This window comes from Ceratotherium simum, chromosome 16, assembly GCF_057802395.1.
Source record: "Ceratotherium simum simum isolate JZ-2026a chromosome 16, ASM5780239v1, whole genome shotgun sequence".
Classification (NCBI taxonomy): Eukaryota; Metazoa; Chordata; class Mammalia; order Perissodactyla; family Rhinocerotidae; genus Ceratotherium; species Ceratotherium simum.
Window position 1 is genome coordinate 45,593,225 of NC_141915.1, and position 21,703 is coordinate 45,614,927.

At 38.7% G+C, this 21,703-nt stretch overlaps 1 protein-coding gene across 3 annotated transcripts in view; it reads left to right on the forward strand.

The window, feature by feature from the left end:
* Positions 1–21,703, forward strand: part of EFCAB3 (EF-hand calcium binding domain 3) — a 152,599-nt gene that overhangs the window by 66,977 nt on the left and 63,919 nt on the right. For 2 of the 3 annotated variants that reach the window (XM_087441349.1, XM_087441346.1), the window contains 5 exons: positions 12,090–12,194; positions 13,063–13,116; positions 16,390–16,494; positions 20,011–20,064; positions 20,760–20,864. In XM_087441349.1, coding sequence (XP_087297475.1) covers positions 12,090–12,194; positions 13,063–13,116; positions 16,390–16,494; positions 20,011–20,064; positions 20,760–20,864 — 423 coding nt within the window. Of the gene's footprint in view, positions 1–4,885; positions 5,030–12,089; positions 12,195–13,062; positions 13,117–16,389; positions 16,495–20,010; positions 20,065–20,759; positions 20,865–21,703 lie in introns of those variants that run through there. The other variant, XM_087441348.1, reaches the window with a different exon arrangement.

Here is a 21,703-nt window from a genome sequence, read left to right on the forward strand (position 1 = left end):
TTAATTTTTGTGTATGGTGTAAGGTAAGGGTCTACTTTCATTTTTTTGCATGTGGCTATCCAGTTTTCCCAACACCATTTGTTGAAGAGACTTTCTTTTCCCCATTGTATGTTCTTGGCTTTTTTGTCGAAGATTAGCTGTCCATAGACGTGTGGGTTTATTTCTGGGCTTTCGATTCTATTCCATTGATCTGTGTTTTTGTGCCAGTACCATGCTGTTTTGGTTACTATAGCTTTGTAGTATATTTTGAAATCAGGGAGTGTGATACCTCCAGCTTTGTTCCTTTTTCTCAGGATTCCTTTAGCTATTCGGGGTCTTTTGTTGTTCCATATAAATTTTAGGATTCTTTGTTCTATTTCTGTGAAAAATGTTGTTGGAACTTTGATCGGGATTGCATTGAATCTATAGATGGCTTTAGGAGTATGGACATCTTAACTATGTTAATTCTTCCAATCCAAGAGCACGGAATATCTTTCCATTTCTTTGTGTCTTCTTCAATTTCTTTCAGAAATGTTTTATAGTTTTCGGTGTACAGATCTTTCACCTCTTTGGTTAAGTTTATTCCTACGTATTTTATTCTTTTTGTTGCAATTGTAAATGGGATGGTATTCTTAATTTCTCTTTCTGCTACTTCGTTGTTAGTGTACAGAAATGCAACTGATTTTTGTATGTTGATTTTGTATCCTGCAAATTTACCATATTCGTTTATTACTTCTAAAAGTTTTCTGGTGGATTCTTTAGGGTTTTCTATATGTAAAATCATGTCATCTGCAAATAGTGACAGTTTCACTTCTTCCTTTCCAATTTGGATCCCTTTTATTTCTTTCTCTTGCCTGATTGCTCTGGCTAGGACTTCCAATACTATGTTAAATAGGAGTGGTGACAGTGGGCATCCTTGTCTGGTTCTTGTTCTTAGAGGGATAGCTTTCAGTTTTCACCATTGAGGATGATATTAGCTGTGGGTTTCTCATATATGGTCTTTATTATGTTGAGGTACTTTCCTTCTATACCCATTTTATTCAGAGTTTTTATCATAAATGGATGCTGTATCTTGTCAAATGCTTTCTCTGCATCTATTGAGATGATAATGTGATTTTTGTTCTTCATTTTATTAATGTGGGGTATTACGTTGATTGATTTGGGAATGTTAAACCATCCCTGCATACCAGGAATAAATCCCACTTGATCATGGTGTATAATCTTTTTAACATATTGTTGTATGCGATTTGCTAGTATTTTGTTGAGGATTTTCGCATCGATGTTCATCAGTGATATTGGCCTGTAATTTTCTTTTTTTGTGTTGTCCTTGTCTGATTTTGGTATCAGGGTAATGTCGGCTTCGTAGAATGAGTTAGGGAGCTTCCCCCCCTCCTCAATTTTTTGGAAGAGTTTGAGAAGGATAGGTATTAAGTCTTCTTTGAATGTTTGGTAGAATTCACCAGGAAAGCCGTCTGGTCCTGGACTTTGATTTTTGGGGAGGTTTTTGATTACTGTTTCAATCTCCTTACTGGTGATTGGTCTATTCAAATTCTCTACTTCTTCTTGATCCAGTTTTGGAAGGTTGTATGATTCTAAGAATTTATCCATTTCTTCCAGATTGTCGAATTGGTTGGCATATAGCTTTTCATAGTATTCTCTTATAATCTTTTGTATTTCTGAGGTGTCTGTTGAAACCTCTCCTCTTTCATTTCTGATTTTACTTATTTGTGCCTTCTCTCTTTTTTTCTTGGTGAGTCTAGCTAAAGGTTTGTCAATTTTGTTGATCTTTTCAAAGAACCAGCTCTTGGTTTTATTAATTTTTCTATTGTTTTTGGTCTCTATTTCATTTATTTCTGCTCTGATTTTTATTATTTCCCTTCTTCTACTGATTTGGGGCTTTGTTTGTTCTTCTTTTTCCAGTTCCTTTAGGTGCATTGTTAGATTGTTTATTTGAGATTTTTCTTGTTTGTTGAGATAGGCCTGTATCGCTATAAACTTCCCTCTTAGAACCGCTTTTGCTGTATCTCATAAATTCTGGCATGTCGTATTTTCATTTTCATTTGTCTCCAGGTATTTTTTGATTTCTTCTTTGATTTCTTCGTTAACCCAGTCATTGTTCAGTAGCATTTTGTTTAATCTCCATGTATTTGTGGCTTTTCTGATTTTCTTCCTATAGTTGATTTCTAGTTTCATACCTTTGTGGTCAGAAAAGATGCTTGGTATTATTTCAATCTTCTTAAATTTATGGAGACTTGTTTTGTGGCTTAATATGTGATCAATCCTGGAGGATGTTCCATGTGCATTTGAAAAGAACGTGTATTCTTCGGTTTTTGGATGGAATGCTCTGTATATATCTACTAGGTCCATCTGTTCTAGTGTGTCGTTTGAGGCCAATGTTTCCTCATTGATCTTCTGTTTGGATGATCTATCCGTTGGTGTAAGTGGAGTGTTAAAGTCCCCTACTATTATTGTGTTACTGTCTATTTCTGTTTTTATGTCTGTTAATAATTGCTTTATATATTTGGGTGCACCTACATTGGGTGCGTAGATATTTACAAGTGTTGTATCCTCTTGTTGGATTGTTCCCTTGATCATTATGTAATGCCCTTCTTTGTCTCTTTTTACAGTTTTTGTTTTAAAGTCTATTTTGTCTGATATGAGTACTGCTACCCCAGCTTTCTTTTCATTGCCATTTGCGTGGAGTATCTTTTTCCATCCCTTCACTTTCAGTTTGTGAGTGTCTTTAGGTCTGAAGTGTGTCTCTTGTATGCAGCATATATATGGGTCTGGTTTTTTTATCCAGTCAGCCACCATATGCCTTTTAATTGGAGCATTTAGTCCATTGACGTTTAAAGTAGCTATTGATAAATATGTACTTACTGCCATATTTTAACTTTTTTTTTTTTCTCAGTGTTTTGGTAGTCCTTCTCTGTTCCTTACTTCTTCTATACAGAATTGGTGGTCACTTTAGTTTGACCTCTGTCTGAAAGCTGTACTCTTTAACTCCCCTCCTCCCTCCTTTTATGTTTTTAATATCATATCTAACCTCTTTTTTGTGCATTCGTATCCATTACGTTCTAATCATGGAAATAGATAATTTTTCCTATTTGTGGTCTTCTCTTTTCCCCTTAAATCAGTCCCTTTAACATTTCTTGTAGCACTGGTTTCTTGGTGACAAACTCCTTTAATTTTTGCTTATCTGGGAAAATTTTGATCTCTCCTTCCATTTTGAATGATAACCTTGCTGGGTAGAGTATTCTTGGCTGTAAGTTTTTTCCTTTTAGCACTTTAAATATATCGTGCCATTCTCTTCTAGCCTGTAAGGTTTCTGCTGAGAAGTGAGCTGATAGCCTTATGGGGTTTCCTTTGTATGTAACTTGACATTCTCTTGCGGCTTTTAGGATTCTCTCTTTATCTTTAATTCTGGACATTTTGATTATGATGTGTCTTGGTGTGGGCCTCTTTGGGTTTATCTTGTTTGGGGCTCTCTGTGCTTCCTGTACCTGGAAGTCTGTTTCCTTCCTTAGGTTAGGGAAGTTTTCATCTATTATTTCCTGAAATAGATTCTCTGCCCCCTTGTCTCGCTCTTCTCCTTCCGGGACACCTATAACACAGATGTTAGTGCGCTTGATGTTGTCCCAGAGGTCCCTTAGACTGTCCTCACTCTTTTTAATTCTTTTCTCTTTTACCTGTTCAGCTTGGGTAATTTCTTCTAGTCTTTCTTCCAGCTCACAGATCCGTTCTTCTGTATCCTCTACTCTGCTTTTGAGTCCCTCTAATGAATTTTTCATTTCCAGTATTGTATTCTTCATTTCTGATTGGTTCTTTTTTATATCTTCCATTTCTTTGTTGACATTCTCACTGAGTTCATCTATTCTTCTCCCCAGATCAGTGAGCATCCTTAACACTCTTAGTTTGAACTCTCTGTCGGGTAGGTTGCTCATTTCTGTTTCACTTAGTTCCTTTTCTGGGGTTTTGTCCTGTTCCCTTACTTGGAATGTATTCTTTTGCCTCTTCATTTTGCCTCTTTCCCTGTGCTTGTGTCTACATATTAGGTAGGTCAGCTACGTCTCCTGCTCTTGGATAGGTGACCTTATGTAAGTGATTGCTTAGGAGGCCTGCAGTGTGCTTCCCTCAGTTCTCAATGTTCCAGGGGTGGCCCCTATGTGGGCTACGTGTGTCCTTCTATTGGGGCCTGTTAGCTCTCCCTATAGGCGCCCAGGGAGGCTGAGTTATGCTCCTGGCCAGCTGTTGTAATGCTCAGCTGCTTGTAGTTGTTGTGGGCCCTTCAGTCTCTTTATCAGGTGTGGGGCACCCCAGCACAGTTGGCTGCAAGTTCTAATACCACATTTGTGTTGCAGTATTTCTTTTAACTGAGTAGGCCCCCAGCGTGGCAGGTTGTTAGGCTCAGGGCCTTACAATTGCTGCAAGCCTCTAGCCTATTATGTCTCTTGTCAGCTCTCTGAGGATTGCAGCTGGGTGGGGCTGGCCTCAGGCACGGGAACACCCAATTGTTTCAGGCTTTGGAAGGTGGGGCAAACCTCCTATGTGGGTCTTTGAGAAGCACAAGTCTTCTGCAGCTGACAAGCCCTGTTGCCCACAGGTCCACACACACAGTCAACACAGTCCTGCCCCATGTGAGCGCCCCGACCTCCCCAAGCGGACCCAGTCTCTCCACGGCGGGAGCCCCACACACTCCACCACCGCCCCACACTCTCCACCCGCTCCTTGTGCACACCCTGCCCTGCTCAAGTCGGCTCAGTTGCCAGGCTGCAGAGAATCCAGTCACCAATCTATGCAGGCCCACACGTTGCCTGAGGGCTTGTTGTTGGGTGGGGCCAGTCTCTAGGGTGGGCTGCCTGCCCTGGCTGAGCTGGATTAAATCACTTCTCTAGTGGGTGGAGCAGACCCTGGGCTAGCTGGCCTCAGGGAGAACTCCAATGGCATCTGTGTCAGCACGCTCACACCAGGCCACAACAATGGCTGCCGCCAATGTCCCAGTCCCTGGAGAGGTCTCACCCCTCACCGAGCTGCACTCAGGGCCTATTAGGTGAGTCTCTTGTCACCAAAGCACTGTGCACCTTTCTTTCTGGTGATTTTAGGATGCTTTCTGGAATGGGTGAGTTTGTGCACGGGCCCTTTAAGAACCAGTTTTAGTTTCTTTGTGAATCGGGTTTTCTGGGGGTGCTCCCCAATGTTTTAGTAGCAGACAAAGTCAGATATTATGCCACTGGTGTCGATTGTGCTGGGTCCATAAAATGCCCACAGCGGGGGCGCTCCCCGGCTCAGGACCCCGCGTCTCCAGGGAGGCTGCGTACCTGTGAGCTGCTCCTGGCGGCCGTGAAGCTGGCGGCTTGTGAAGGCGGCATTTTTCCTCTCCGGAAGGGAGTCTCTGCCTCTTCTACCCCAGTTAGGATTGTCCGTTGTTGCAGGAGTTCCTCTTATCCAGTTTTCAGTTCTGTCTCAGGGGTAATTTTTCCACGAGTAGTTGTAAATTGGCTGTGTCCACGGGAGGAGGTGAGTTCAGAGTGTCTGCCTACGCCGCCATCTTGACTCCGCCCCCCTATTATGTTAACTTGAAAGACATCTGGGCTAGTTTCTGTTACATTCAGAAATAACTTATAAAAGTGTTTACTCCGAGCCGATTAAGTAGAGCTCCTTTAGAAACTGTACCATCTGGAGGCAGACAAATACATATAGAGACAGATAAATACAAACAGAGATTTTCAAAATTTTAACCAGGTCTCAGGTACAGAACTCAAAGGAATTAGTTAGATCCAAACTATTTTTCTAGTAGGTGGATCTGCTCAGATGGCCAAAAATGTTTACTAAAGATTTTTCCTTTCGCTGTAAGACCTTTTTACAGCTGTCTTTGAAATAACTTTGTCTTTTAGAAGTTTCTGTATATTAATCAAAGGTTGCATCCCCTCATGAGAGGTTTTGAATCCTCTCTTTTAAGGGTGACCGTTAAGGCGAACTCATACATAAGTTTCCCGGAATGGCCTTTTCAATTCCAAATTATCTGGAAAGCTTACTTATTTTCACTTGTTTAATTTTAGATCAGGAATTTCGAGGGAGTTGAAGTGGGGAAGCTCTGTAAGAAAGATGGGCAGCAGACTCAGCTTCAGCTGCTGGCATGTTTAATTATTTAATTATTTTCTTTTAAAGCGGCAGTACAGTATTTCTGATTTCATTTAGAAGCCTCAAAAAAATTAAAATAGGCTTCCTGTTGGTTGTTTAACTCTGTAGCTGGCTTTTCCCAATTGTATAAGCAAATACATCAGTTTGGATAAACTGAAATCGCCCCATTTTGGCCATTTTAAAGTGAGATCTCCTTAGAATGTTTAACTAATAGTGCCTGAAGGGATTTATATGTTCTTAGAATATCAGGCAGGGGAAATGTTTCCTTTCCCCAATGAGAGACAATGTCTATCCCTATAACGTAATCTATAATATAGTCAGACAAAAGAGATGTAATCATTTTACATAAAGCCCATTTACATACCAACTTCTATAAAACTTTATCTTAATTCTATCACTCTTATACCTCTAATTACAATTTTTATTAAGATTCCATTAACAAGTTTCAGTATTACAATACTGTGTAGGGGAAGCATTCCCAGCCAGACATAACATTTATTTCCAAAATGACACATCCAGACAAAGTTGACATAACCTCTTCATATAATATTAGCTTAAACACTTTAATCTGTATAGTCTTATCAACCTGAGCAGCCTAACTGTTGTTCCAAACAATTGCTGGTCAGGTTTCTTATTGTGATTTCTGCCTTCTGGCTTTTTAAATTTTTCAAACTGGGGTGAATAGAACAGGCCTGCCTGAGGTCCTTTAATGTGGGGGGGCCAATAGGGGTCCTTTTAGCTCACCGAACCTTAGACAGTGTTTTATTCAAATCTGTGGTTTAACCTCATTTATGTCTGTTTCAGTCATCCCACTTTTTTTAATAACCAGCTAAAGATTTCCATCCTATTTAGATGAGTCCTGTGACTCTCCCCTTTTTGATTCCTCTTTGCTTTTTCCCCTTTTAATATTTGTCTTATTTACCCGACTGTCTTATTTACCTTATTATTACTTTTTTAACTCCTCTAAAAGTTTCCACCTTGTTGAGGAGTCTTTTTTCTTTTTTCCCAGCTTCCCTTCATTCCTCTGTTAACTCAGTGCCTTCATTAGCATCTGTAAGACCATGAAAGGAAGCTGAAATCCCGAGTTTAATTAAGTTCTTAAGACTAGTCATTGTATTTCCTTTTCATAGGTACCAATAAAACAGTCCTTTATGATGAGAGCTCTCTAAAACTTTTCCAACTTAAGGATCACTGTTTGGCCATTTTTTTCTCCCCAGAGTCTAAAGAATATTGTGGCCATGTGGTGTTACAAAAGAAAATCATTCCTTTTTAGACATTGGCTTATAACTATAATTAGACCAATTATTCAAAATTTGCCCCAAGGAGCTTTTCTGGGGAACCGATAGTGAATTTCTCATTATTACACAAAGTTGATATGTCCCACGTGTACACACAGACACAGAAACACAAACGAGCACCCAAAAATAACCAGACACCAGCGAACTAGTTCCCAGATTTCAGGAAAGTCCCGTAACTATTCCCACTCTGAGTGTGCGCCCAGGCAGGCCTATTGGACCTTAGATGGCCCTCCCATAAGCGGAGGGACCCCAGATGGCCCTGCCACAAGCAGAGGGACCCCAGATGGAGGGGAAGGAAGTTCTTGGGCATCCCCAAGGTGACTTACCAAATTTCAGATTGAGTCCCTTGACTCACCAGAAGCAAAAGCAAACAAACAAACAAACAAACAATTCTAGAACCTGTTTCCTTGCCATAAGAAAATGTGCCTAGGGTCAGCAGTGCCGGGTCAGACTGAAAGTACTGGGGGCAATCCCTAGGGCAAATCACCTAGGCAGCTGCTGGACTGCTACCCAGGAAATCCCAGTCGGCCAGGGGCCGCAGAGCCATGGGCAAAGAGCCTCCTGTCTGGCTTGCCAAATTGTTACCGGACACATACCAAGGTTCTTTACCCGCCGCACAAGAGTTTTTATTTCAGACAAATTTGAGAGCTCTTGTTTCCTGGCTGATGTCACCCGAAAAAAAATCTCTTTCCTTGCCATAAGCCTGGCTTTCCAAGTTTTATTTGGCCCCTCTTGTGTGGCGGATAAACAACCTGGGTATGTGTCCGATAACAATATAATGTTATATGTCAATGATATCTCAATAAAAAAATAATAATAAAAGGAGTCAACAGGATTTCCTGATGATTAGATATAAAGTACTAGATAAAGGGAGAAGTAAGAATGATTCTAATTTTTGTCCTGAACAACTAAAAGCATAGACTTATCATTAACTCAGATGGAGAAAGTTACTGGAAATACAAGTTTGGGTGAATTCAGTTTGGGACATTTTGAGATATCTAACAGATCCCCAAATAGAGATGTCAAGTTCAAAGCTACTAGACAGTCACAAATTCAAGGAAGATATTTTGGCTAAAAATATAAAATTGAAAACCATAGGTGTATAGATGGTATTTAAATCCATTAGATTGAATGAATTCACCGAACAAGTGCATATAGATGGAGAAGAGAAAAGAACTAAGGAGTGAATTCTGGAACACATCAACATTAAGAGGTATTAAAGGAAACCAAGAAGGAATGGCTAGTGACGTAGGTGGAAAACCAAGAGAATATGGTGTCCTGAAAGCCAAATAAAGGATATTATATTAGGTTGGGTGCCCCAGACACAAACCTTGAGACAAGGATTATACATGCAGGTAGTTTACTTGGGAGGTGAGCCCAGAAAACACAGATAGGCGAATAGAGAAATGAGACATGGATGAAAGCAGCAAATAAAGTGTGAGTTTATCAAGCAAGTTATCGTTGAAGGTAACTGGAACTTAATCCCATTGGGGAATATCTGGGAAATGGTATAGAACACAGCCTCAGGGAGGAGTGAGGGAGCTAGGTTGTTTTTACACCAATTCCTATCAGTCATTGGTCAAGAATTGCTCAAGGGAGAGGGAGGCAATATTACTTCACTGGCGTTTCCAGTCAGCTAAGCATAGGCAGAGTGAAATCTGGCAACCAAAGAAATCCCTCAAACAAAGATTTGAATTGAATCTAGCAATTGAAAGTTGCGCTAACATGCAGTGAAATGGTAAGAGTTAAAGAGATATGATCAGGACATCTGCAGCATCTGCTATCAGTATCAGCCAGGAGGGCAAATCAACAGTCAAATACTGCTGATCAAGTAAGATAAGAACTGAGAATTGACCATTGCATATGCCATATGGAGGTCACTGGTGATATCAAAAAGAGAAGTTTCAGGTAGTGAGGGTGGAAAGAAGCCCGACTGGAGTGAGTTTAAGAGAAAACGAGAGGGTGGGATTTAGAAACAGTGTTAATATCTGAGGAATTTTGCTGCAAAAGAGAGCAAAGAAGTGGAATGAAGGGGTAAGTAAATTGGTGAAAGTGGTGTCAAGAGAAGGCTTTTTTCTTTTTAATTAAAGAAATAGAAGTTGTGATCAAATGGAAAAGGAGGAAGTGGTGGTTTGAAAAGAGAAGATATGAAATAGTCAGCAAGAAGAGTGGGAAAGTTAATGGACTAGCAAAGCATAGTGTGATTGTCCAGCAGAATTAAGGATGAACTTGAGGTTCATGATCATCAATTTAAAATGAGAACATCAACATAGTTCACTTCAGTTCTAGTTCAGCTGCATGGCTGCAGGCAGAGTGAGCAAAAACTTGAACTTAACCAGGAATGGAGTTTTGCCAAGTGAGTATATTGAAAGCAAGAGTAGAGCAATTTAAATCCAATCTTCCACAAAGTTTAAACACACTTACCACTTTCTTTGCTCACCATTGCTTCTTTTTTTTTTTTTTTTTGTGAGGAAGATCAGCCCTGAGCTAACATCCATGCTAATCCTCCTCTTTTTGCTGAGGAAGACTGGCTCTGAGCTAACATCTATTGCCAGTCCTCCTCCTTCCCCCCACCCCCAGAGCCCCAGTAGATAGTTGTATGTCATAGTTGCACATCCTTATAGTTGCTGTATGTGGGACGCGGCCTCAGCATGCCCAGAGAAGCAGTGCATCAGTGCATGCCCGGGATCTGAACCCGGGCCGCCAGTAGTGGAGCGCACGCACTTAACCACTAAGCCACAGGGCCGGCCCATTGCTTCTTACTACTACTCTTTTTGGGGTTCAGTTTCAAGCTTCCTGAAGTACATCCTTCTCAGTAAATTCAACAAGAGTCAGTCTTTGTCTGAGAATATCTTATTTTATACTTATCCTTGAATCATGGTTTGACTAAGTCTCGACTTGTAGATTGTCATTTTACCCTAGAACTCTGATGACTGCTGCTAGTATCTCTGAGGAGACTGTAATGAAACTGGTTCCACAGGGTTGAAAAACTGGAAAGTGGATTCAGTTACTGCTACAGAAGGAACTTCATCTGCCAGCCTTTCAGACTCTCTCTCTGTAGCACCCTCTTTTGGCAGAATTGAATATGGAGCTGGGAAACAGAAATGTGGTTTACAGAGTCCCAGTCTCAGCATCACAAAGCAGAGTATGAGAGGGTAGGATTGGAACTGAGAGATAATAACTAAATAGCTGGAATAGTCTACCCTTTTGGCTACTCAGCTACAGACCCTTCTACATATATTTGAAATTAACTTCCATATAACAACAAAACAACTCTATATTTCCAACTAATAAGATGCACTATTCTTCATACAAATGAAAATGTCCTCACTCTTTCCCCAGAATGTGGAGAAGCAAAGTTCTATCTCTGGGAGACAGTCATACTATCTCTGTGCTATGTTAATTACTTCCCAAATTTAGTTACAGTCCCATCTGAATATTCTGTTATTTAAAGACTAACCTGTACAGTTAACCTACAATAAAACTTGTGTTTAAATTAAAAAGGGAAAAAAGAGAGAGAAGAGAATATATACCAAGATAGATAGATAGATAGATAGATAGATAGATAGATAGATAGATAGATAGATAGATAGATTCATGTCTCCACTGTTTTCTGGCCTCATTTTTGCTGTTAAAAAATAAACTATAAGTCTTCATTGTTTATTTATAGTTAATCTCTTTTTTCTCTTGTAACTCTTAAGATTATCTCTATCTTTGAAGTTCTCATTATCATATGGCCAAGTGTGGACTTCTTTTCATTTTTCCTGCTTGGAACTTGTGATTCCTGAAACTGAACATTCATGTCTTTCATCAAGTCTTGAAAATTCTCAGCCCATATATTTCAAATATTGCCTCTTCCGTTTTTTTCTCTTTTCTCATTTTTGGACTCCTATTATATGTATGTTGGACCTTCTCATTTTGCTCTTCATATCTCTTTTTTTCATATTTTTCCTTTTTTATATCTTTGTCCTAATTTTTGAAAATTTCTCAAATCTCTCTTCCAGTTCACTAATTCTCTCTACAATTGTGTCTCATAATATTTGTCCATTGGGATTTTAATTTCAATACCTATATTTTTATTTCTAGTTATTGTTTTAGTTATTTTTCAAATTAGCCTGTTCTTTTTCCCAATTTCTTGTTCTTATGGTTTCTATGCTTTCTTTTCTCTTTAGTGGATTTTAAATATGCAGTGTTTCAAATCTGTCTCCCTATCTCATATGCCCAGCTTACAGTGTAATTATGTAAATATAAATTCACTCAAGGTGAAAATTTTTACAGAAAGCCAGCTTTCATTTTCATTTTTAAAACTGGTCCCATAATTCAGGCAAAGGAAGAAGAGGAAGGTGAAGGGAACAGCGAGGCCCAGAGGAGGGGAAGGAGAAAAAGGAAGACGAAGAGAAAAAAAATACAACTATTATATCAGTGGTTGAATTATTTATATTAGCCATCAAACAGCATCTAAATTACTGAGAAATTATACAAGCCCTATTTTACTTATTATATATGATATTGTCTTATCATTGTAAGAGATTCTCTTTGCTTAGGTTAGAAGAAAAATTTCTGACTTTCCTCCTTGATTCTAAATAGCTAAATAAGCCTTCATTATGCCTTGTTCTTCCCCTCACACCTGGGAGGGATGTTTCATATGTATACATGTTTCTCTTTCAAAAGGAGAGAAGATTCATACTGAGGACCTGAAAAATGTTCTGAAAAGTATGGGAATAGAGATCACAAATAAGGGACATAAAAAGCTGCTGAAAACTCTGCCAGTTTCTGGTAAGCATTTAAGTGTGTTCTACTTCACTGATGTCTAAAAATTTGTTCATTCAATAACTATTTATTGAAAATCAGTTGTGTGCATGGCACTATCCTAAACTCTGGGAGAACAGGGACCGTGTTTCCTCTAGTCTTTGCCCTATTAAACAAAGCTTCAAGGAAGGTTGGTTTTAAGGTTTTGTATTAGAAATTCTAATATTTGAAACATTTTATGACAATTAAAATATTTTTTTAAAGACTAGCATTTTTAAAAATCCTGTTCTTATCGTTTAGATTTTGGTTTAGGAAACAAGGACCTCTTCAGTCAGAAGTCCCATCATAGGACAAATAAGTTCTTTTGTCCTTTTGGGAGAAATCTAAGATCTAAGCTGGAAGAAGATGAAAGGGCAGAAGGGTGGGAAAGCTGAAGAAAGAAAAGAAAAAGCCAAATTAGAGGAGAAAATGGAAAAGAAAAAGCTGTGTGTTTTTCAGCACAGTAGAGTGCCACTAACAATAGCCTTGTATTCTATCCACTGGATAGATTCACTACACCAAGTTTTCTAAATACTTTGCATTTCATTGAGAAAGAATTGTGATAAATTTCTAAATTTTCCCTTTCTGAAAGTAAACACTTTGGGCTGGCCCCGTGGCTTAGTGGTTAAGTGCGCGTGCTCCGCTGCTGGCGGCCGGATTCGGATCCCGGGCGCACACCAACGCACTGCTTGTCCGGCCATGCTGAGGCTGCATCCCACATACAGCAACTAGAAGGATGTGCAGCTATGACATACAACTATCTACTGGGGCTTTGGGTGAAAAAAGAAAATAAATGAAAGTAAACACTTTTGATTTTTATGAATTGCCAAAAACTCAATAGTGTTTTATCTTACAGCTGATAAAAAGGTGTTTGAGAAAGAATTACTGGAGGGTGCGAAATCTTTCAAAGGTAAGTGAGAAAACAGTAAGGACAATAAAATCTGAGATTGTAATTTTTTTTCTGATTATATAAATAATCAGAATATATTATTATAATAATTTCTGATTATATAATAATCAGAAAATGGTGCATTTATTCAACAAATATCCAAGTGTCTAATATGTGCTGGGTATTTGAGAATACAGTCATGGGTCACTTAACAACAAGAATACATTCTGAGAAATGCATCGTTAGGTGATTTTGTCATGGTGCGAACATCATAGAGTGTGCTGAAGGGGAGCAAAATTTGCCACCCCAAAATGTGTCTTTTTACCATGAGGATTATTTTAGTCTGATTTTGTGTGTGTGTGTGTGAGGAAGATCAGCCTTGTGCTAACATGTGCCAATCCTCCTCTTTTTGCTGAGGAAGACTGGCCCTGGGCTAACATCTGTGCCCATCTTCCTCCACTTTATATGGGACGCTGCCACAGCATGGCCCGCCAAGCAGCGCATCGGTGCGTGCCCAGGATCACAACCGGCGAACCCCGGGCCGCCGCAGCGGAGCGCGCACTTAGCTGCTTGTGCCACCAGGCCGGCCCCCAGGCTGATTATTTTTAAGAAACGAAAGACTCAGAAGATTTTTCTTGTTATTTCCCCCTTAACTGCCTAAAAGAATTCAGATTGAAAAAAATCTTGTCTCAGGAAGAGAGCTATCACTTTAGCATAACATGAACTAGGTGGTAGACAGGGAGGAACCTAGAAAAGCCTGTTTGTTGGGCTCCCTCTGTCTTCTTCTATTTCTATGTGGCCAAACACTTGTTTTCCGAACATTTGCTCCTTTTCACCTACCTGTGAATTGCCTTCCTTCCCTTTGAAGTCCCTGACTCTCCCCACCCTCAACATCTGTTGTCTTTAGCTGAGGATAGTATTTAAGATGAGGGCTTCAGCCATTTTGGTGAGCTACTCAGTTTTCCTGGGTTTCTCCCATGTATACATGTTATTAAACTTTTGGGGTATTTTCCTATTAATCTATCTCATGTCAGGTTAATTCTTAGACCAGCCAGAAGAACCTAGAAAAGTAGAGGAAAATTTCTTCCTCCCCTACAGTACTTACACATACCTAGATGGTATAGCCTACTACATACTTGGGCTCTATGGTACTAATCTTATGAGACCACTGTCATATATGCAGTCCGTCATTGACCAAAACATCATTATACAGCACATGACTGTAATCTGGGATATATAAAGTAGCATACAGAAAAAAATGTAATTACTCATAATCCTAAGTAATAGCACCTTTTCATTATAGTTCTCTCTGTTCTTTCTTTCTGTGTATATGTGTGTTTTTAATTAAACTCTTGGGCCGGCCCCGTGGCTTAGCGGTTGAGTGTGCGCGCTCCGCTGCTGACGGCCCCGGTTCGGATCCCGGGCGTGCACTGATGCACTGCTTCTCCGGCCACGCTGAGGCCGCGTCCCACATACAGCAACTAGAGGGATGTGCAGCTGTGACCTGCAACTATCTACTGGGGCTTTGGGGGAAAAAATAAATAAATAAAAATTATTAATTAAACTCTTATTGTATATTTTATGTATCCTACACTTAACCCTAAAATTTTAGTGTAAAAATTTCATCATGTTGTTTAAAAATTCTTTGTAGGGGCCGGCCCCATGGTGTAACGGTTAAGTGTGCGCGCTTTGCTGCTGGCGGCCCGGGTTCGGATCCGGGGCATGCACAGATACACCGCTTGTCAGGCCATGCTGTGGCAGCGTCCCACATAAAGTGGAGGAAGATGGGCACGGATGTTAGCTCAGGGCCAGTCTTCCTCAGCAAAAAGAGGAAGATTGGCATGGATGTTAGCTCAGGGCTGATCTTCCTCACAAAAAAAAAAAAAAAATTCTTTGAAAACATCATTTTTAATGACTATATCATTGGATTATATTATAATTTACTTTATCATTCTTTTCTTGTTGAACATTTAGGAGGTGGTCTCCAATGTTTTGCTCTTATACATCTGTGATCTTTGTACATAAATCATGGTCCAACTTTAAAGTCATTTTCTTTGGATAGATCCTTCCAACTGGAATTACTAGGTCGAATGATCTTAACATGTTTAAGGCTTTGATGTATACCAATGAATAAGAGTACCCATTACGATTATGCTCTGGCCACAATATATTATTTTCACATTTTTTGATCCTTGCTAATTTGAGAGGTGAAAAATGGAACTAATTATTCTTTTGATTTTTTGTTATCAATGAAGTTGAAAATGTTGTTATATCATTATGTCTTTCAATCTTTTAATTATTTGTTCTGGCCTTTTGCCCATTATCCTATTGGAGTCTGAGCATTTTTCCTATTAATTTGAATGACCTCTTTATAAATTAAAGCTATTAGGTCATTGTCATATCTGGAGAAAATATTTTCCTAGTTGGTTTTTTGCATTTTTATTTTATTATGTTGTACTTTTTACAGCAGCTTTATTGAAATATAATTCACATACCATACAATTCACCCATTTAAAGTGTACAATTCAATGGTTTTTAGTATATTAACACAATTGTGCAACCATCACCACAATCGATTTAGAACATTTTCATTACCACAAAAAGAAACTCTGTACCCATTAGCAATCACTCCTCATTCCCCACAACTCTCCCAGACCTCGGCAACCACCAATCTACTTTCTGTCAGTTATGTTGTATTTTGATATACAGACATTTTTCATTTTTATGTCTTTAATTATACCAGTCATTCCTTCTGTGATTTCTTCTTGTCTTTTTGTATTTAGAAAGTCCCTTACTATCTAGACAGCATATAGAAAATTATATACACTTTATCTTTGTTTTCCTAAGATTTTGTTTTTTACATTTAATTAACTCATCTGAAATGCATACATTGACTCTTTGTAAATCCTCATGTTTTACAGTGATTTGATCAAAATTACACCAACAGTTTTCAAATTATTCTGCCTCGTTAACTAGAGTTTTTCTTTATGTATAATTACATTAAGAAGGTAATTTATTGTTACTACAGAAAATTTCAAATCTTTCTTTTTGACCAGAAAACATGATTTGGTTGTCATCTTACTTAATTTACCAGAGTTGCCAAACTCTTTCTTTACTTTTTTCTCCTCAGTATAACTTCTTCCAGAAGTTTAGTTTTGGGTTCATGTTCTGTGCCTGACTCCCACACAACTTGCTATAAATAACTTCTTTGTGCTTTCATTTCCAGGTAGGGGTTGATGGCCTGCATTTTTCATTTTGTGACGTCCTTATCTACTTTTTCTTGTCTTTATTAAGGAGGAAAGGTTAGTGTCAGTGACCTAAGAAATGTTCTACAAATCACTGGGTTCAGACTCGAAGCAAATGAAATCCAGGACCTGCAGACCCACCTACCAGTTACTGGTGAGCATTTAAGACACCTTTATCCTATAGACAATAACTAGTCTACTCTGAAAGCAGTGAGGAAACACATGTTGGGGAGGGAAAAACTGGGGGCAGAGACACAATTTACAGGCTGTTGCTGAGGCCGGCCTGCAGTGCAGTGGTTAAGTTCATGCATTCCACTTCAGCTGCCCAGGTTTCGCCAGTTCTGATCCTGGGTGTGGACCTACTCACCATTCATCAAGCCATGCTGAGGCGGCATCCCACATAGAAGAACTGGCAGGACTGACAACTAGGGTATACAACTATGTACTGGGGGCTTTGGGGAGAAAAAAAAAAAAAGAGGATGATTGGCAACAGATGTTAACTCAGGGCCAATCTTCCTCAAAAAAAAAAAAGATAGAGGCTGTTGCTGAGGTCAAGATGATAGAATCTTATAAGGTCCAGATGATAAGGGTCTTATTTAGGGAACCACACTGCTGATATATGGGGAAGACTGATTTGATGTGGTAGGTAAAAGAGAGGGAGATCCTAAAAGTGTGAACCAGAGGTTTATAGCTTAAATGATTGCCACAAAACAGAAAAGGGGGGTGGGGTGGAAGAAGAAGAAGAATGAAGAGAAAAATAATATTTAGGACGTAATTGAATTGAGGTAATTACAGGGCATTGAGATACAAGGTATCAGACAATGGAAAATGCATCCCCTAGTTATTAATCTTTACGTAAGATGCCTTCAGACCATGACAACCACCAGCAGCGTTAAAATAGTGTCTCAGAGTGTCCCTATGAATACCAAAAAAATAGAAAGATAAAATAAAGGCATGTTTGAGAGGTAAGGAATGGAATCAAAGAGTAGGAAAAGATGATATAAAGATATATACGTAAGGATATAGACTGATTTTTTTGGTTTTGTTTTTTGTGAGGAAGACCAGCCCTGAGCTAACATCTGATGCCAATCCTCCTCTTTTTGCTGAGGAAGGCTGGCCCTGGGCTAACATCCGTGCCCATCTTCCTCTACTTTATATGGGATGTCACCACAGCATGGCTCGACAAGCAGTGCGTCGGTGCGTGCCCAGGATCCGCAACTGTGAACCCCAGGCTGCCACCGAAGCAGAGCACCCGCGCTTAACCACTGCACCACCAGGTGGCCTGAGACCGTTTTTTTAAAAAAGTCTGAGATGGTATCAGGGCTAAATTGAAAGGACCCAGACTGAAGAGAAGCAGAGGAGTAGTCTCTTCTTTCTTCACCAGAGCCCCCCAGCTGAGCTTGGTAGTTAACCTTAGGATATAGATCACCAAGAATCTTGACTGGCATGAAGGGCTGGTTTCAAGTTTCCTTGTAATAGCATGGAACCCGAAGGACCAGAAAGAGTATATTTTACTAGGGCAAGACTTCATCATTCAAGAATCAAGGTCCTGAATTTTAAATACATTTCCTTCTTTTATTAATTCATTCAAAAAATATTTATTGAATACCAACAATATGCCAGCATTGTATTGGTATTGCTTTATTTACTTAGCAAATGTTTATACTATCTCTGTGCAATGTATTTACTAGAAACTGAGAATGTTTAGGATACGAGAGGAACAGAGACATGGTGTCTCACCTCAGAGGCACTTACAGTCTAGAGGGAAATGCAAAAATACAAGAGAACTGGCAAAGTTTGAGGATGAGGCTCTCCTGAGCTATATGATAAATGTATACTGAAGTTGGATTAGGCAACAAAAAGCAAACTAAATCTTGCCTATTATTGTATGTACCATCTAACCCAAACTTTAGAGGTTCTCAAACTTTTTGGTCTCAGAACTTCTTTATACTCTTAAAATTTATTGAGAATGGTAAAGAGCTTTTCTGTTTTTGTAGGTTATATCTATCTATTAAAATTAATTGTATTAGAAATACAAACACATTTTGATATTTGTTAGTTCATTTTAAAATAATAAAAAATCTATTACATGTTAAAAAAACATATTTTTTGAAAAATAACTATATTTTTCCAAAATAAAACAAAAAATTTAGTGAGAAGAGGGGCATTATTTTACATAATTTATAAATTTCTTTAATGTCTGGCTGGTTTCTCATATCTGCTTCTGCATTAAATCTATTGGGATATGTTGTTTTGGTTAAAGTGTATAAAGACAATCTCGCCTCACACAGATGTATATAATTGGCAAAGGAAGAAGTATTTTAACAGCCTTTTCAGATAATTGTGGATATTCTTCTTTGATATTACCCCAAAATACAACAAGTGATAGCTTCTTAGAGTTTAGTTGCCATATAGGATCAGAAGCCATATCAATAAACTTTTTATACTTAGTTACATTAAAATCTATTGGTCTATCTTACACTTTCATCTTTTACCCATGCATGATTTTGTGACATCATGCTTTGGTCATTTGGAAAATATTGGTTCACTGAGTTATATGGATCTTCCAAATATTGGCCCGTTTCATTATTCAATATCAAAAATTCACATTTGTTAATATCACCACCAGTCTTATCAAAAGAGTGTTTAAGTATTGGGAAGCTATCAAGTCATGATGTGGATATAAAGTTTCCAAAATTCAAATTTTTGTTTGAAAATTTGAACTCTACCATTGAAACATTTACTGTCAGTTATTTTCTTAAAATGACAGACTCACCTTATTCATTTTCAAAATGTTTCGCAAATACCAAACCCTGAGTAACTATATTTTGTCTGTCAGTTATTTTCTCAAGTGAAAATGGTGTTCCATGAAAAAGCAGTTGCTTTGCAACTCAAACAATCACACAAGTTCCTCAAGAAATCGTGTTTTAGTATGGAGCTGAAGTGTTTTATGCAAACTTCTCTTTTCACTATAGAGAATATTAAAAATTTGTGTTCCCAAGGGTTAAGATTTAATAAAATTAATAACTACTTCTGCTTTATCAAGGACATTCTTATGTGAAATTGACACTATTTTACTACAGTGTAGTATTGACATTATTTTCCTACACTGTACAGCATGTACAGTGAAGAATACAATAACTGCTACTACAGTTTCTTGCCACTGCCTTGATTCATGCAGATGCCAGCAGTTTTACCCACCACCACTTTTGCACCATCAGTGCAAATGTCAACACAGTGAAAAAGGTAAAGGATATTGGGTGATTCCAGAAATCCTTGGACCACACTTTGAGAACGGGTGCTCTAACCTCTCTCAGCCTTCTACTCAATGCAAAAGATCTAAGTCTGAAAGGGGAACCGGCCTATAGGATGGAGCTGACTTCAAACAAACAAACAAAAAACTCCACTCACCATAATACTCTAAAAATTTTTAACAGCTAACAGCTTAAGAAATAAAAAAGAAGTATATTAATTGAATGGATATATACTTAAAGCGTAAATCTTCTTTCCTCTATTACATGTTCTTGTGGATTGAAAACGTAATAAAAATTCTAGAATAAAGCATGAAAATTATTGGGATTCCATACACTTTATCTTTACTTAAGAATTTTATATAATTTTTCAAGTCTTGTTATCTTCATCTAGGTCTAAATTCTGAATTTTCTTACAGAAGATGAAAAGGTTGACTTGGATGTGTTGATGGATGCAGCAAATGCTTTTACAGGTGAGTGAAAATTTGTATAAGACATTATAAAATTGAGATCTTGATACTTTGTAGAGAATTACTTTTTTAAAGTGGTAGTTTACTCCCTCCAGCCATCATTAGTAAGTTCACTCTACTCCTTTACCTATTTATTGATAATTTTGTCTTATTGACAACAGTTCAGATTATTAGAGATTTAGGAAAAGTGTGGGCACTCTCAAAGAGAAATATTAACTTGTCCAATAGTTTGGCCAGTAACATATTCATTTCTCTAGTGTTTAAAGAATCAAAATATAGGTGAACACAGTGAATTTCAATGTGAAGTTTTTGCATCAGGAAATATGATCACTATAAACAGTTATCATAATTCATAATCCCATAATTCAGGTCATGAAGTAGTAAAAGAGATATTACTTGCCTGTAGAATTATGTGTATTCTCTGTACCATCATAAGACATTGGGCAGTTATACTGCATCTATGTTACTCTATGCTATATTGACCCATACACAGAGTAGAAGTGTTATCTTCTTATATGGAGTAAAGAACCTTTTCAGGTACTGAATTTCACAACAACTCTACGTAAGTGAAGTCAACTCATGTATTTAAACTTCATCTTGCAGTCAGAAATAATATTGTGCTGGATTATGTTTTTCATAATTTAGAATAATTAGATCTCTTAGTATTGTCACCTGAAACAATTCCCATCTATTCAAAGGAGAAAAGATTGAAGCCAGTGACTTAAAAAATGTGCTGGGAAACATGGGAATCAAGCTCACTGAAAAAGAACAGTTGATGCTGTCAAAAACTCTGCCAGTCTCTAGTGAGTATTTAACATACCATCATGGCGCTCAGGGAAATGTGGTACTGTGGGCTTCTGGGTGAGAATTGTCCAGTCCCCTGAGAAACTCCCTGAGAAAAATGCAGCTCAAACCTAAGAAACCCTATTCTTGTCACTTGTGTTTTAATTTGGAATTGAAAAACTTTTCTTTTCAATTCAGCCAATGGGCCCCTGTTAAATATTTTAACAGCTACACAGCTAAATTCTTCTGTAGCCCCACATGAGAGCATGTGCCCCACATCCTCAGCCCCTCCCCCGGAGCCCTCCTATCTCCCCACAATCTAGCAACTAAAAGGTAAACACCTGAGAGCAGGAGACCTCCAGGACTATGTGCTTATATTGTCAGTATCCATTTTGATTGGTCAGTGGCCCAACCAGTCAGTCCCTCAAAAGTTCCACCTCCTGGGCACCTGCATAGGCTAGTAAAGGCCAGCCTGTGCTTTACCTGTGCCTCCTCCCAGGGACTCCCATGAGACATCTTTTCCCCCCAGTTATCCTCTAGACAAGAGCCTGCCCATCACCAAGGGGGCTCATGCCCCCGGTGGCAGAAGCAGCACTCTGGACAGCAAATGCTCAATGCCCATCTGAATTGTCCCCACATACACCTAAGGCTGTGGCCACTCACTATGTCTAGCATTTCCCCAGATTGCTCTCAAGGGGCCAATTATGAGAACTGCATCATTATTAGGATAATGGCTCTAAGAGAGCAGGATAGAGATGCAGAAAGAAGCAGATGGACTATAATGGAGACTACTGCAGACACATGCCAGGTGCTGAGGGTTCTGTCAACACTACAGACACTCCTGCCACAGGATGGAGGC